The sequence below is a fragment of the Lissotriton vulgaris genome, chromosome 5, assembly GCF_964263255.1.
Source record: "Lissotriton vulgaris chromosome 5, aLisVul1.2, whole genome shotgun sequence".
Classification (NCBI taxonomy): domain Eukaryota; kingdom Metazoa; phylum Chordata; class Amphibia; order Caudata; family Salamandridae; genus Lissotriton; species Lissotriton vulgaris.
This window is the reverse complement of record NC_141693.1, coordinates 113,359,623-113,372,324: the sequence shown is the minus strand read 5'-3', so window position 1 is coordinate 113,372,324 and position 12,702 is coordinate 113,359,623. Positions and strand designations below refer to the sequence as shown.

The 12,702-nt window shown below is 45.2% G+C and overlaps 1 protein-coding gene across 3 annotated transcripts in view; it reads left to right on the top strand.

Annotated features, from left to right (window-relative positions):
• The window catches only part of CARD9 (caspase recruitment domain family member 9), a 354,115-nt gene extending 341,781 nt beyond the window's left edge, over window positions 1-12,334 (top strand). For 2 of the 3 annotated variants that reach the window (XM_086921020.1, XM_086921019.1), the window contains 2 exons: window positions 6,155-6,231; window positions 9,154-9,516. In XM_086921020.1, coding sequence (XP_086777146.1) covers window positions 6,155-6,231; window positions 9,154-9,222 — 146 coding nt within the window. In that variant the 3' untranslated portion in view covers window positions 9,223-9,516. Of the gene's footprint in view, window positions 1-6,154; window positions 6,232-9,153 lie in introns of all 3 variants that reach the window. The other variant, XM_086921021.1, reaches the window with a different exon arrangement.
• Window positions 12,335-12,702: the final 368 nt, after the last annotated feature.

The following is a 12,702-nucleotide window of genomic DNA, read 5'->3' as shown; positions in this document are numbered from 1 at the left end:
TATTGGGTGCATAGAATCTGCTATTGGAACTTATGTAAGCTTTGATGCACTGTACAGTCGAACTGCAATGACGTATGTATTCTGACAGTTGGCAATATTTGCAATAAAGGTCTTTTTCAAAAAAAAAAAAAGAGTACGAACTACAGAGGATCTTTCCAACATGCAAGATACTCTTCCTATGGTTCAAGTTCACAGCAGTACCGCCAGCCTTACCAACAAAGGCAGGGCCATTCCTCCAATTACTCAAGGCCTAACAACAAAGGAAAGCAGGCTTGCCAGGGACCCGATGCGTCCAAGCGCCAATAGCGGCCTCCTGGCTCTTCCTACTGGACCCTCCTCCAAGAAGTCATCAGTTGGAGGCAGGGTAGCAAAATACCTTCTGAATTGGTCCAAGATTACATCGGACCATTGGGTGCTCAACATCATTCGAAAGGGCCATACCTTGGAATTCACCCAAATCCCACCAACAAAGCCCCCTGCAGCCGTTCCATCGAAACACCTACGTCTTCTGAGGCTCGAAGTTCATCGAATGCTCCTCAAGGGGTCTATAGAGCCGGTTCCCTCTGACCAAAGAGGACAGGGATTCTATTCCAGGTTCTTCCTGGTCAGGAAGACGTTAGAGAAATGGCGCCCCATTCTAGATCTCAGGGAGCTCAACACCTATCTCATCTCCCTATCTTTCCGGATGGTTTCCCTTCAAGACATCCTGAGGTTGATCAATCCGGGGGGTTTCACGGCCGCTCTCGATCTTGAGGATGCATACTTTCAAGTACCGATTCACCTAGCACACAGAAGGTTTCTACGGTTTACAGTAGCCAAGAGCCACTTTCAATTCAGGGTTTTACCCTTTGGTCTTCGCTCAGCCCCGAGGATTTTCACAAAGGTGCTGGCGCCGGTAGCGGCATTCCTACGAAGATATCATTTTCAAGTCTTCCCTTACCTGGACGACTGGTTGCTAAAGGCTCCGTCCAGAGAAGCAGCGCAGGACGCTGTTCAGGCTTGTACAAACCTATTTTGCAATCTGGGACTCACGTTAAACAAGGACAAATCATCTCCGGTTCCATCCAGGAAGGCACGATTCCTGGGAGCCATCCTGGACTCGAAACTCTCAAGAGCTTTTCCAACCCTAGAAAGGCGGAGAAAGCTTCAAACCATGGCTCTGGACCTACAAAAAAGGTGTCTTTCAGTACGCCGCTACATGTCTCTGCTAGGGGTAATTTAATCAGGTATACCCCTGATTCTTCACTGCATGCTGCGAATGCGGCCTCTTCAGGAACAATTGGACATCCAATGGAAACAGGTGCACAGATCATTCGACGACAAGGTGTCTGTCACTCCGACAATGCGAAGAGCGGCCCTGTGGTGGGCAGACCAGGCAATTTGTCCCAAGGTCTATCCTTCGTAAACGATCCGTCTCCTCAAGTAGTGACAACGGATGCGTCGTTGGATGGTTGGGGAGCAGTGATGAAGGACCTCCACGTCAGTGGCCATTGGTCTTCTCACGATCGACGGCTCCACATCAATCTACTGGAGCTCAAAGCGATAAAACTGTCTCTTCAAGCTTTTCTCCCACGTCTAGGAGGTTCACAAGTTCTCATCAGGTCGGACAACACCACGGCCATGCATTATGTGAACAAGGAGGGAGGAACCAGATCTCTCCCGTTGTTACAGGCAGCTCAGGAAATCTGGGAATGGGCTATCCTTCACGGAATGTCACTACAGGCAGAACACTTGCCAGGGGTTTTGAACGAGCATGCCGACAGACTGAGCAGGTTATCATCAGTCCGTCACAAGTGGGAGCTAAATCAACAAGTTCTAGAAGAGGTATTCCGCCAGTGGGGCACACCAGCGATAGATCTCTTTGCCACACCGTCCAACAAAAAATGCCGCTCTTACGCAAGCAGGCTTCACCACCACAGATCATTGGGGAATGCGCTTTGGATAGCCTGTTCAAGAACATTTGTCTACGCCTTTCCCCCCATTCCACTGATCCCGAGATTGATCAGGAAGATCAAAGTGGAACCATGCAGGATGATCCTGATAGCCCCTGCTTGGCCGAGACAGTTCTGGTACACGGAGCTCCATCTGTTTTCGCTAGCTCCGCCTCTTCCCTTGACGCTTGTTCCAGACCTACTCACAATGTCAGAAGGACAGGTTTGGCATCCAGATCCACAGTCATTACACCTGACAGCATGGCACCTGAGCAGCCAGAATTTATGAATCTCCCCATCTCGACCGACATTAAAGAAGTCCTCTCCCAAGCGACAGCCCCTTCCACAAACAAGACGTACCGCCTCAAATGGAAGAGATTTTGCATTTGGTGCAGGAGAGAGAAGATTGACCCCTTTTCTTCAAAACCTCATCAGCTTCTGCCTTATCTCTTGCCCTTGGCTAAGTCTGGGCTGGCCCATTCTTCTATAAGGGTACACTTGGCAGCAATTTCAAGATGCAGACGATCAGAGTCCGGACCTTCTTTGTGGTCTTCCAGAATTATTAAACAGTTTCTAAAAGGCTTGTTTAGGGTCTATCCACCAGTGAGACCTCTCCCTCCTACTTGGCACCTGAATCTTGTCCTTACTCAACTCATGAAGAATCAGTTTGAACCAATTCATCGTTCAGACGTGAAGTTCCTGTCATGGAAATTGGTGGCTCTCCTTCTTGCCCTCACATCGGCAAGACGTATTGGGGAATTACAGGCTCTCACAATCCAAGAGCCTTTTCTACAATTCAAAAGAAACACGGTTATCTTGAGAACCAACCCAAGGTTCATACCCAAAGTACCCTCGGACTTCCACTTGAACGAGCCGGTTATTCTTAAGGCTTTCTTCCCTCACCCGGCTACACCAGTGGAGAGTTTGCTACATTCTCTAGATGTGCAGCGATGTTTGAAATTCTATTTGGATCTCACCAAGGGATTTCGGAAATCCTCACAATTGTTTGTAGCTTTTGGTGGTCCGAGAAAGGGTCTCTCTCTGTCAAAGCAGGGAATTGCAAGATGGATTACCAGTGCCATCCTACATTGCCATTCTGCAGCAGGTAAACCACTGACTGGCAGCGTTCGGGCACATTCCACAAGATCAGTGGCGTCTTCAACAGCCCTCTTCGCGGGGGTGCAGATAAAGGACATTTGCAGAGCTGCTACCTGGAGCAGTGTCCACACCTTGACTAAGCATTACTGCTTGGACTCCTTGCAGCAAGAAGATACGGCAGTGGGCCAGGCAGTCCTGAGGAACCTCTTCCTTCCTTTCGTCTCTCCTGTCGTCTCTTCCCGCCTCCTCCCTCTATTTATTATCTCTACTTCTCTCCTCTCTTAGTGTATTGAGACTGAACTTTTCTGTCTAATGCCCGATGGAGCTACCTGGTTTAGCTATATTTATTTATTATTTATTTATTTCACTTATAGAGCCCGCTATCACCTCGAGAGGCATCCTGGCGCTGGCAGACTCGAGGAACAAAGGAGGGCAGGCTAAGGATTAGGGAAAGAGGGGAAAAAGCCAGGTTTTTAGCTGCCTTCTAAAGGCAAGAAGGCCGGTGACCTGCCTAAGTTCAATGAGCAGAGAGTTCCAGAGCTTGGCCGCAGCCACACTGAAGGATCTACCTCCTGCTCTGGATCTCCTAAACCTCGGTACGGTCACCACCCTGGCCGAGGAGGAGCGTAGATTACGGGCCGGCACATGCCAAGAAAACTTCTTTTGTAGACAGGCCGGGCCCAACCCATGGAGAGCTTTAAAGGTCAGACAGAGGGACTTAAATATCACCCTCTGCCTCACTGGGAGCCAGTGCAACTGAGCCAGAGCCCCTGAGGAGGAAGATCTCGTTGGCCACCCTAAGGCTAATTTAGCAGCTGCAGACTGGAGTCTCTGGAGTCTATCCATAAGGTAACTAGGGGACTCCAGCAGCAAGGCGTTGCAGTAGTCTAACCTACTGAGCACGGTGCAAAGCACCACCTCTATCCGAGCAAGGGGCGGTAACCGGGGCAAGATTTTTCTCAGGAGGCGAGGCTATAGGGGAGATGGGCCGTGGACTCCCTCCTTGGTCGTCACCTACCCAGTCGGCCTTCAGACAGTTTTCATTTTGTCTCTCCTTGTTGTCTCTTCTCCTATCCTCCCTTTCTCATCTTCCCTGTCCTCTCCCTCCTACGCTCTATTTATTTTGCCATCTACGTTCCTTAAGTTGTTTCGTATTGAGATCTAGCTATTTGGCCAAAGCCCAATGAAGCTACCTGATAGGTATAGAGGAGATGGGTTTTGGGACTCTCCCTCGACCGTCACCTACCCAACCGGTCTTTGGGCAGACTTTACTTCGTCTTTCTGCCGTATCTCCCTCCCATCCTGTTTTTCTGCGAACCTCTTCCCTCGACACCTGAGATCGAACTACTTTGTCTGATGCCCGATGGAGCTACCTGGTTTAGCTATAGAGGAGACGGACCATGGATTCCCTCCTTGGTCGTCACCTACCCAGTCGGTCTTTAGACAGACTTCCTCTCGTCTCTTCCCTTATCCTCACTTTCTCACCTCACCTACCCCCCCCACTTCTTTTCTATATCCTTTCACTCCTCTCCTAACATATTGCTGACTGTTCGTTGTAAGGTATAATTGTTGATCTTTTCCTGTTATACTGTTAAACCACATTGTTGCACTACCTTTCGTCCCTCCTGCTGTCTCCTCCTGCATCCTCCCTCTTTCTATGTCTCTCCTTCTCTCAATGTATTGAGACTGAACCTTTTTTTGTCTGATGCTTGATGGAGCTACCTGGTTTAGCTATAAGTGCGATGGGCCGTGGATTCTCTCCTTGGTCTTCACCTTACCCTGTTGGTCCTTAGACAGATCTCTTTTCATCTCTACATATTGTCTATTCCCCTATCCTCCCTTTCTCACCTCCACTACCTCTTTCTCTCCTTTCTCCCCTCTCCTAATTGTATTGCCTATTCTTTTTTTGGGATTTATTGTGTAATTGTTGAACTTTTTCTGTTACATTGTTGATTCTCATGTAAAGCGCTCTGATACCTCCGGGTTTAGCCAGCGCTATATAAAACTCTTTAAATAAATAAATAAACTTGTATATTATTGTTGTTTGTGTTATCTTTCTGTTCTCCTTTACAGGTTTCCAAGTTAATGTCCATTTACCAATCTTTGTCCTGAACTAAGCTTGTTCCCAGAAGACACAATCATACACAAAAGTGGTTGTGCCTGTTCTTCGAGAAAGAGGAATATAGGGAGACAAATCACAAACGAAGAAATGACAGGGAAGGGAGTCGCACCCGAAGGCTGGAGCTTTCACTCTCTCTGTCTCGTTAATTTTGTCCACTGATATTTAGATTTCATCACACTCCAAATAATGCTGGGTCTGTTCCAAGACCTTTTCCAAGGCCGAACATGAATATTAACCAGTTGGTGCAATGTCAATATTAAGTCTAAGGTTTAGTTCCTTTATTTGGTATTCTTCGTAAGTTACATGTAGTAAAAGAGGGAGACGGGAATATTCCCTCTTTCAACAGTGACAAATTAGGTCACTGCAGTTTTGTTAACCTTTATGGTTGCCTCCTTTTCGCAAAGAAGTTTCCCTTAGTAACTCTAAAATCACTCCTCTGTTACAACCCTGCAGAATTTCCTAATTCTAAAACTTATCATTCAAAAACAAGTAATTATTGTGCTTCCTCATGGCAGTGTCTCTTACAGAAGCACACACTGCTGAAGACGCGTCATATTTTCTGGTACATCACATCCCCACCTTTCATTTAACAATCATTAATTTGACTGAGGGCCTCATTTGAATTTGGGTAACAGAAAATCATCTGATTTGTGAAGGAAGCAACAAAGCTTCCGTTGGAGAATTCTCCCCTTATGAAAAACTCCATAGAAATTCCCTCCATCACAGGAATAGCAAATCTGCTGACAATTGTCCAATGGCAGAGCCTCCTCCAAAGAAAGATTCACCACTCCACAAATCCGCGAATTTTCCTTTGCCACCCATTTCTGAATGAGGACCGAAGCTTCTCACAAGCCCCTCTGATAAATTAGAGTCACAGAATTACCCACATAAAGTCTGGTAATCTCACTTGTTCAGGCAAACGTGATCTTAAACTCTAAAAAAAATAAAGCGATTGAGAATGAACATCACAGCAGGCTACAATAGTTGCGATTTGTGCTTTCAGGGGGTCCGATCATCCAACGGAGAGGCGGCAGACAAAGAAAGGCGAAGAATAAAGAAGAGCTTCGAAGACTATCGAAGGTTAGCCCTGGCAGGGAGATTCTGCTTGATTTGGTTTTTGAAAAGAACACACTATGCAGGCTTCTTAATGCTTAATCTTTGACTCAACAGCCTGTTTGTCTAATTATCTAACGCATGTCTGCCATCTACTTTTTCATATTTAGCTAGCTTTCTCTGTCTAGTTTCATGCCTTTATTGCTAACTACTTAACTCGCTCTGCTTCTTTCTCCATTTCCAAATACTGTATTTTTATCTCTAGCTCTCGAGAGTATTTACTGAGGTGTTGCCTTCATTCTTGCATCCAGTCCAGTGCTCCCTCACTTTAAGTGAATGCCATGAAAGTATAGTGGTTTCGCAGTACAAGAGGCAGAAATATAAAATGATATTATAAATACCATTTTATATTTCTGCTTCTCGCACTGCGAGAAGGCAGGAGGGGTTGGTTGGGGGCGGGCGGGTCTACAGTCCTGCACTAGGCAGGAGAGGAATGGCTTGCCCACTCTGAGGGCACTGACTGTTTGGTCGGCCCAAGAGCCGACAAACCAGACATACGCACTCCGCATTTTCTCCATGTAGGCCCCATAGACGCCTGTGTCAGTGGCATCCCAGCCAATCACAGCGCTGCCATTGCAGCATTGTGATTGGCTTACGGGAGGGAGACTGCCTGCTTCCTGTTCCGTGAGTCCCGGCCAGGAGCTGAGATGGTGTGGGACCCAGGAAGGTACTTTTTCCCCCCTTTTTTAATGACCCCCCCCCCCCCCCCCCCCCCACGTGAACCCTGCGAGACCCCCCCCGCACCCCCCTTGCACCCCTTCCCGCATCTGCGAGTCATGCCAGCCGTGACTGATAGAGGCTGACAGTCCGTTTCCTCACTCACACTATGCTGAACATTATGGTAGAGGTGACAGCCTTTCAGCAGGTTACAGGATATGATGATGACATAGGAAGCAACTGGCTGCCAGCTACTGCAAAAGACCTTTAAAAACAGATCCTTATCCTATAGGTGTAGTAGGGAAAACTGGAAAATACCATCCCTACAACATGTACTGTTACCAAACAAGCAAGTGCAGGCGCCCAGCCATTCCACGCATTTAAAGCAAATGTAAAGAATGTTCTCAGTAGGACCACCTGGTTCCATTTTAAAGCACATTTGACACATAGGCCCTGATCACGAGTGTAGACACTATTTAGTGCACCGGGTAAATACCGATACCACGGAGTGCATTATTTAACGGGTGCGATGAATCACACCTACTATGAGTTTATGTAGAGTAACATAAGGATTTCGGTGTTTAATGCATTAAAATCCACATATTACGGTAAATACTGTATGTTTTTCCCATGTTAAATTTCGGCAGGTTTGACCTGCTTAAATTTAACTAGACGTTCAATACCGTCTGAATTGTAATTCCAAACCGTGCTTAATTTGACCCGGTGGTTTCCAGGGCTTGACCTGGAACTTAATTATCAACACTGGTGCTTGTGACAGTCTGCACAAGTTGGTGCTGCCTGGCTAATTTAGAGGCTCATTTTTAATGTATATTGAAATAATAATTATGACCTGCTGTCCAAGCCATCCTTTTAGCTCTGGGGGCCTGAAATAGTCAGAATTGCCACACCTGTAGGAGTGTGATAGTAATAAGTTGTGTTGTTACCATCATTGGCATCATAGAAGGGCAATGTGTGGTGCAATCTGCCTCCTGACGAGAGCCCAGGCTGGAGTTTACGCAGGAGTCGGAATAGACCGACCACATCATAACCAGGCCCACAGCTTTCCTTAAAAGAAAGCTTTTAGACTGAATCTGTTTTCAATGATAGTGTGAGAATTAATCCTATTTACAAGAAAACTTACCATGTATGTCAGAAAGGTGAAGCTCAGTGTTGGCCCACCAGAGGAATCTTGCAATCAAAATGGTCTCCAATATGGCATGTTTCAGATCTTGCTGCATAAGGTGTCGGGTAAAGGATGTCAAGAAATAGGGGGAGGGGAAGGTGTATTTACCAGAGGTTTGGAGCCTCTGATGGGCTCTGTTAATCAGATTAATCTCTGGCAGCAAGCTGTGCAAGTACTACATAAAGTGCGAGCAGTGTCGTGGGCATGCGAGTATAGTTGTGGAGGAATTAAATAGATCGTGCAAGGCAGGAGCCATAAAACATGTTGAATCAAGGTTTTGGTTGCAGCTGATAGTGCATTCATTTTTCAACTTGTTCATGTCCACTTAGGGCGCAGAGGGAATTATTAAAAAAAAACATGTTGGCATCCTGAGATTTTGAACGCAGGTTTGAAGGTTTGCATTTTTACCTCCAACCTGATACATATGAATAAAGCATGAAGTTGAGCTGCTTGAGAAGGAGAGCAGGACAGCGCCATATTTACAGAATAGTGCAAGGGTGTCTCCATGAGTCTACCATAGGTTTTGTACTGGAAGGAACAGCACACATACAAAGTTGGAAAATAAAGGAGAAAAAAAAATTCTTCTAAGTGCCTATCTGAAATGGGCGCTATTTTCTGACGCTGAACAATGTCTACTTTTTAATGTAAATAGAGTTTAGCATCAGAGACCTTGGGTAGTTGCTTGGGAATGCCCATGCACCACTCATGATGCGCCTCCTTGGCACTAAGTAATGCAAAGCAGCGCTATGTACTGCTTTTCATTACGATCAAATGATTTTCCAGCATAAAACCGGTTTCACGCTGGAAAGTAAATAGGTAAGAAAGGAGTTAGCTTTTTACTTTTGTTACACAAACACAGCGTTAAATCTTAGTAAATAGACCCCTCTGTGTGCAAAATTACGATTGATTTTTAAACTGCATTTTGCACATTAGGACCTACATTCCTAATGCTGTTTTCATCACTTACCATCAAAATACCATTATAATTATTTTATGGTAAATTATTAAGGGGGAACTTCCACTAAATCATTTTTCGTGTCTCATTCTAGAAAGAAGTTGATGAGATCAAAAGGTGGTACACGCGAGGCAGAAGACTTGGACAACACAACAGGAAGTGACACAGATGGCTCCTGACAAAAACAGAAAATAGTGCAGAGAAGGCAAAACGCTTGGCCCCTGAAGAAGGGTGCAAAGGACGACTTGGCGTATAGTCCTGAACAATCCTGCCATTTAATGTAGTAACTGATTAGATCAGCGCTCTACGAGGGACAGACAGATACCATTGCAGAGGACACCTATTTATTTCAAATGTAATTAGACAGCAGCACTGTTTTACAGGTCTTTTTTTACATTAGCTGTATTGTAAATAACTTTCATATATTGTGGATTGATATCTAAAGGTTTTGCAAGCATTCCAACGTGGATTTGATCTTTTTTTGAGCAGAGAATAGCCCGGACATTTACTGCCCCAACTTTGATAAGATCAGGCTATTTCTGGCGTTGAAGATTTCTTTCAACACTTTTTAGAGGCACGTTACAATGCACAGTGCTTTGGGCAATAACACTGGTACAGAGCTCAGCCGCATGTGGTTAAATGGTGATGGGCGGCCCAGTGGAGGAGGCTGGCTCACTGAAACCCGGATGGAAAAGTATGAGACAGGACTGCACGTTTTACATATTTGCTAGTGATTTTTTTCCAAAGTGCCAGAAGTAGGACCAGAATCCAGGTCTGCATGTTCCACATTCAGCAATTGTGTATGTAAACCACGTCTCCTCGCGTGTGTACTATCAAGAACAAAAAATGTGAACCATGAATAGCAGAACGTTTGCAAGTCATACTGGAGGTTTATGACAGTCCTGGTAAACCTTGGGACTTGCAATGTACTCAGTATTTGGTAAATGAAAGTAGACTGCATACATTTTCTAAATTCCGCCTCCTGTTTTAGTACTTTTAAAATAAATATCTGAAGATGGTTCCCATTTAGTTTGATGACAGTTGAAGTTTCAGAACAAACTCACCATTTTTAGAGCACTTTATGTGTATTGTTGTTCCCCATCTTTTTCCCTTCCATTCTTGGTACTGCCTGGCTACCTTCATACTATTACCACTAAGCTTCACAAGAGGGACACCTCCCTATTCCCTGGAGGCCACAACGGTTTTAATATACATGGCTCAGACTTTTTTTTTAAAAGGGCCAGAAAGAGTGGTGGATACACTCATCATGTAACTTGTCACCCAAGCATCGTCAGTCGCCACGGCACTGGCTGCTTCTTCACTTGTGGCGACTCCCTGTATGACCATACTCCCCATAGCCCCCTCCATTTGGTAACCTAGGAAGCTTTTGCCTACTTTAGTACCATTGGATGGCAAGTATAACCTCTTGCATTAAACTTGGGCAACAATTGCAAAGTGAGGACTGAAGCCAACCACCACAGCCTTTGAACATAAATTCCAGTTGCTGAAATTGTTCACACAGATGTCGAAAAGAAATAAGCCCCGGAACACAGTTATCGAACCTTGTATACTGCCAGTACAGTTCTTGCCCATCGCTGCCGGGCATTCGGCCCAGTCTCCCCTAAGCGCTTTAACTCAACTTTCTCTGTCCCTGAATTAACATTTCAATTACCAATGCCAAACAGCAAAACACCTTCAGCAAACTAGTTGCAGGCCTGAAGCTAGTGAAATCATTTCCATGATCTCACCACCCAGCCCCTCACGTGCAATTAAAAATGTCAGCACCAAGGAAAACTGCCTTCCTCCTAAGTTTTACCACTTAGCCTACATCTGGCAAGAAACATGACCCCCTTCATCCACATTTGGGGACAGTCCCAAGGCTGGTGGCTCCAGCCTCAACTACAGCACAACAGGTTGATCATATTCCGTAAGTCCTGGCGCCAAGGGTAACTGCATTCCTTTATTCTGTAGACCCGGCCGAGACACATCCAAGATACTTCTACGCCCCAGGTTGTAGGACTCTATAAGGATCCCCAGTAAGGAGAACCGTTCCACCTCCGGACCTACAGGAGTGCTTCTAATGCCAAGACTGCTATGCAAAATAGCAATCTAAAGACCTGATCACAAACAACTCTGTAAACTGCACAGCCCTCCCTATGCCCCGGTGAAGGCTAATTGCAACATCTTAATCGAAAACAGGACTTCTAGATAAGGAGACACTGTGGCCATCCTAGTCCAGAGCACCAGAGGGTGCAAGGTTACTTCAAGGAAGATACTTCAAATATTTACTCTTCATGTGCATCATCGGTTTCTTCATCTGCATTGAGGTGTTTCGCCCTTAAAATCACCACTCTGCCTTTCCAAGGATCCTATAAACGTTGCCTAACACCTGCTGATTCTCTCTCAATAATTTAATTTCCTTGTATTCCCGAATGTATGAGTTGGCAGTCTCTCTAAAGGAATAGAGTGTGATACAGTGAACCTTGGTATCTCACAAAATGTAATAGCCTTCTCCTGCTGGATCGGTACAGCCTTGACCCCCCACTCTAACAGTGCAGTTGCAAATCAATCCATGCAAGTCCCTGCCTCTTTCTATCTCTCATATCCCCCTACGTTCATGTATGTAATTACCAGCCTTTCTCAGGGACTGATTATGCTGTCATCAAATTCTAACTCGAGTAAACATTCTATACTAGGGAAATCCAACATTGAGGCAGAACCCACCCACTTTCGAGGAATATCGCAAAATGTCAGCCTACTACCTTTCAGGAAGTGTTTTAGAAAACGGACAACCGCTTAGTGGATGCCCGTATGGTGCTATGAAATACCTGAAGGTCTCCAACAACTGAAGGGGAGAAGCAATTGGATAACACTGCCTTAAGTCACCACTGCCCCGAAATCAAATGTCCTGCCCTAGTCACTATGAAGAATGTAATCACACAAACCCTCCTCCAGATCAGAAAAGTGCAGAATCAAGACTGAAAACAAAACTCGGAAACTCATTCGATGACTTGTCCATGAACTACCACAGACCTGCCTCATCACCAGTCCCATCTATCTCAGATGCTGTGCAACAAATTAATGTCATTCTTCAGAGACCAAATACTAATTGTCCTTTCTGCCAATAATTGACATAAAATCCACTGATTCTCTATTGTAATTTTGTTTCCTTGATAAAATGTAGTTGATACTTTTGTATAGTGTTTTGTCTACATTCTTTTATTTTGAAAATGTTGATATTATTTATTAATAAAACATACCCACGTGTCTTTTTATCAGTCTTATGAATCAGATGCCCTTAGCTGTAACAGTTTTTGAAATATGATTGTATTTAATGCTCTATTTTATGCATAAGCAACCAGAAATAAACCTGCTCCACCAATAACAATGGTGCCACTCGGACTGACATTACCTGAGGATACGACATGCCCTCTCTGTAGCTTAATCTCACCTCCACCCAAGGGGAAAAGATACAAATCACACAACACATCAAACAAAGTTGCTGCGCTCTGTTGCATGAATAAGAAGTAGCAGGACAGTGCTATATTTACTATGATGTGGCGTTGTTACTGTCATTTCCTACAGCTGCCCCCTTTTGGTCGCCTTGCCCCACACACATACTCTTGCATTACAGTGCCAAGGA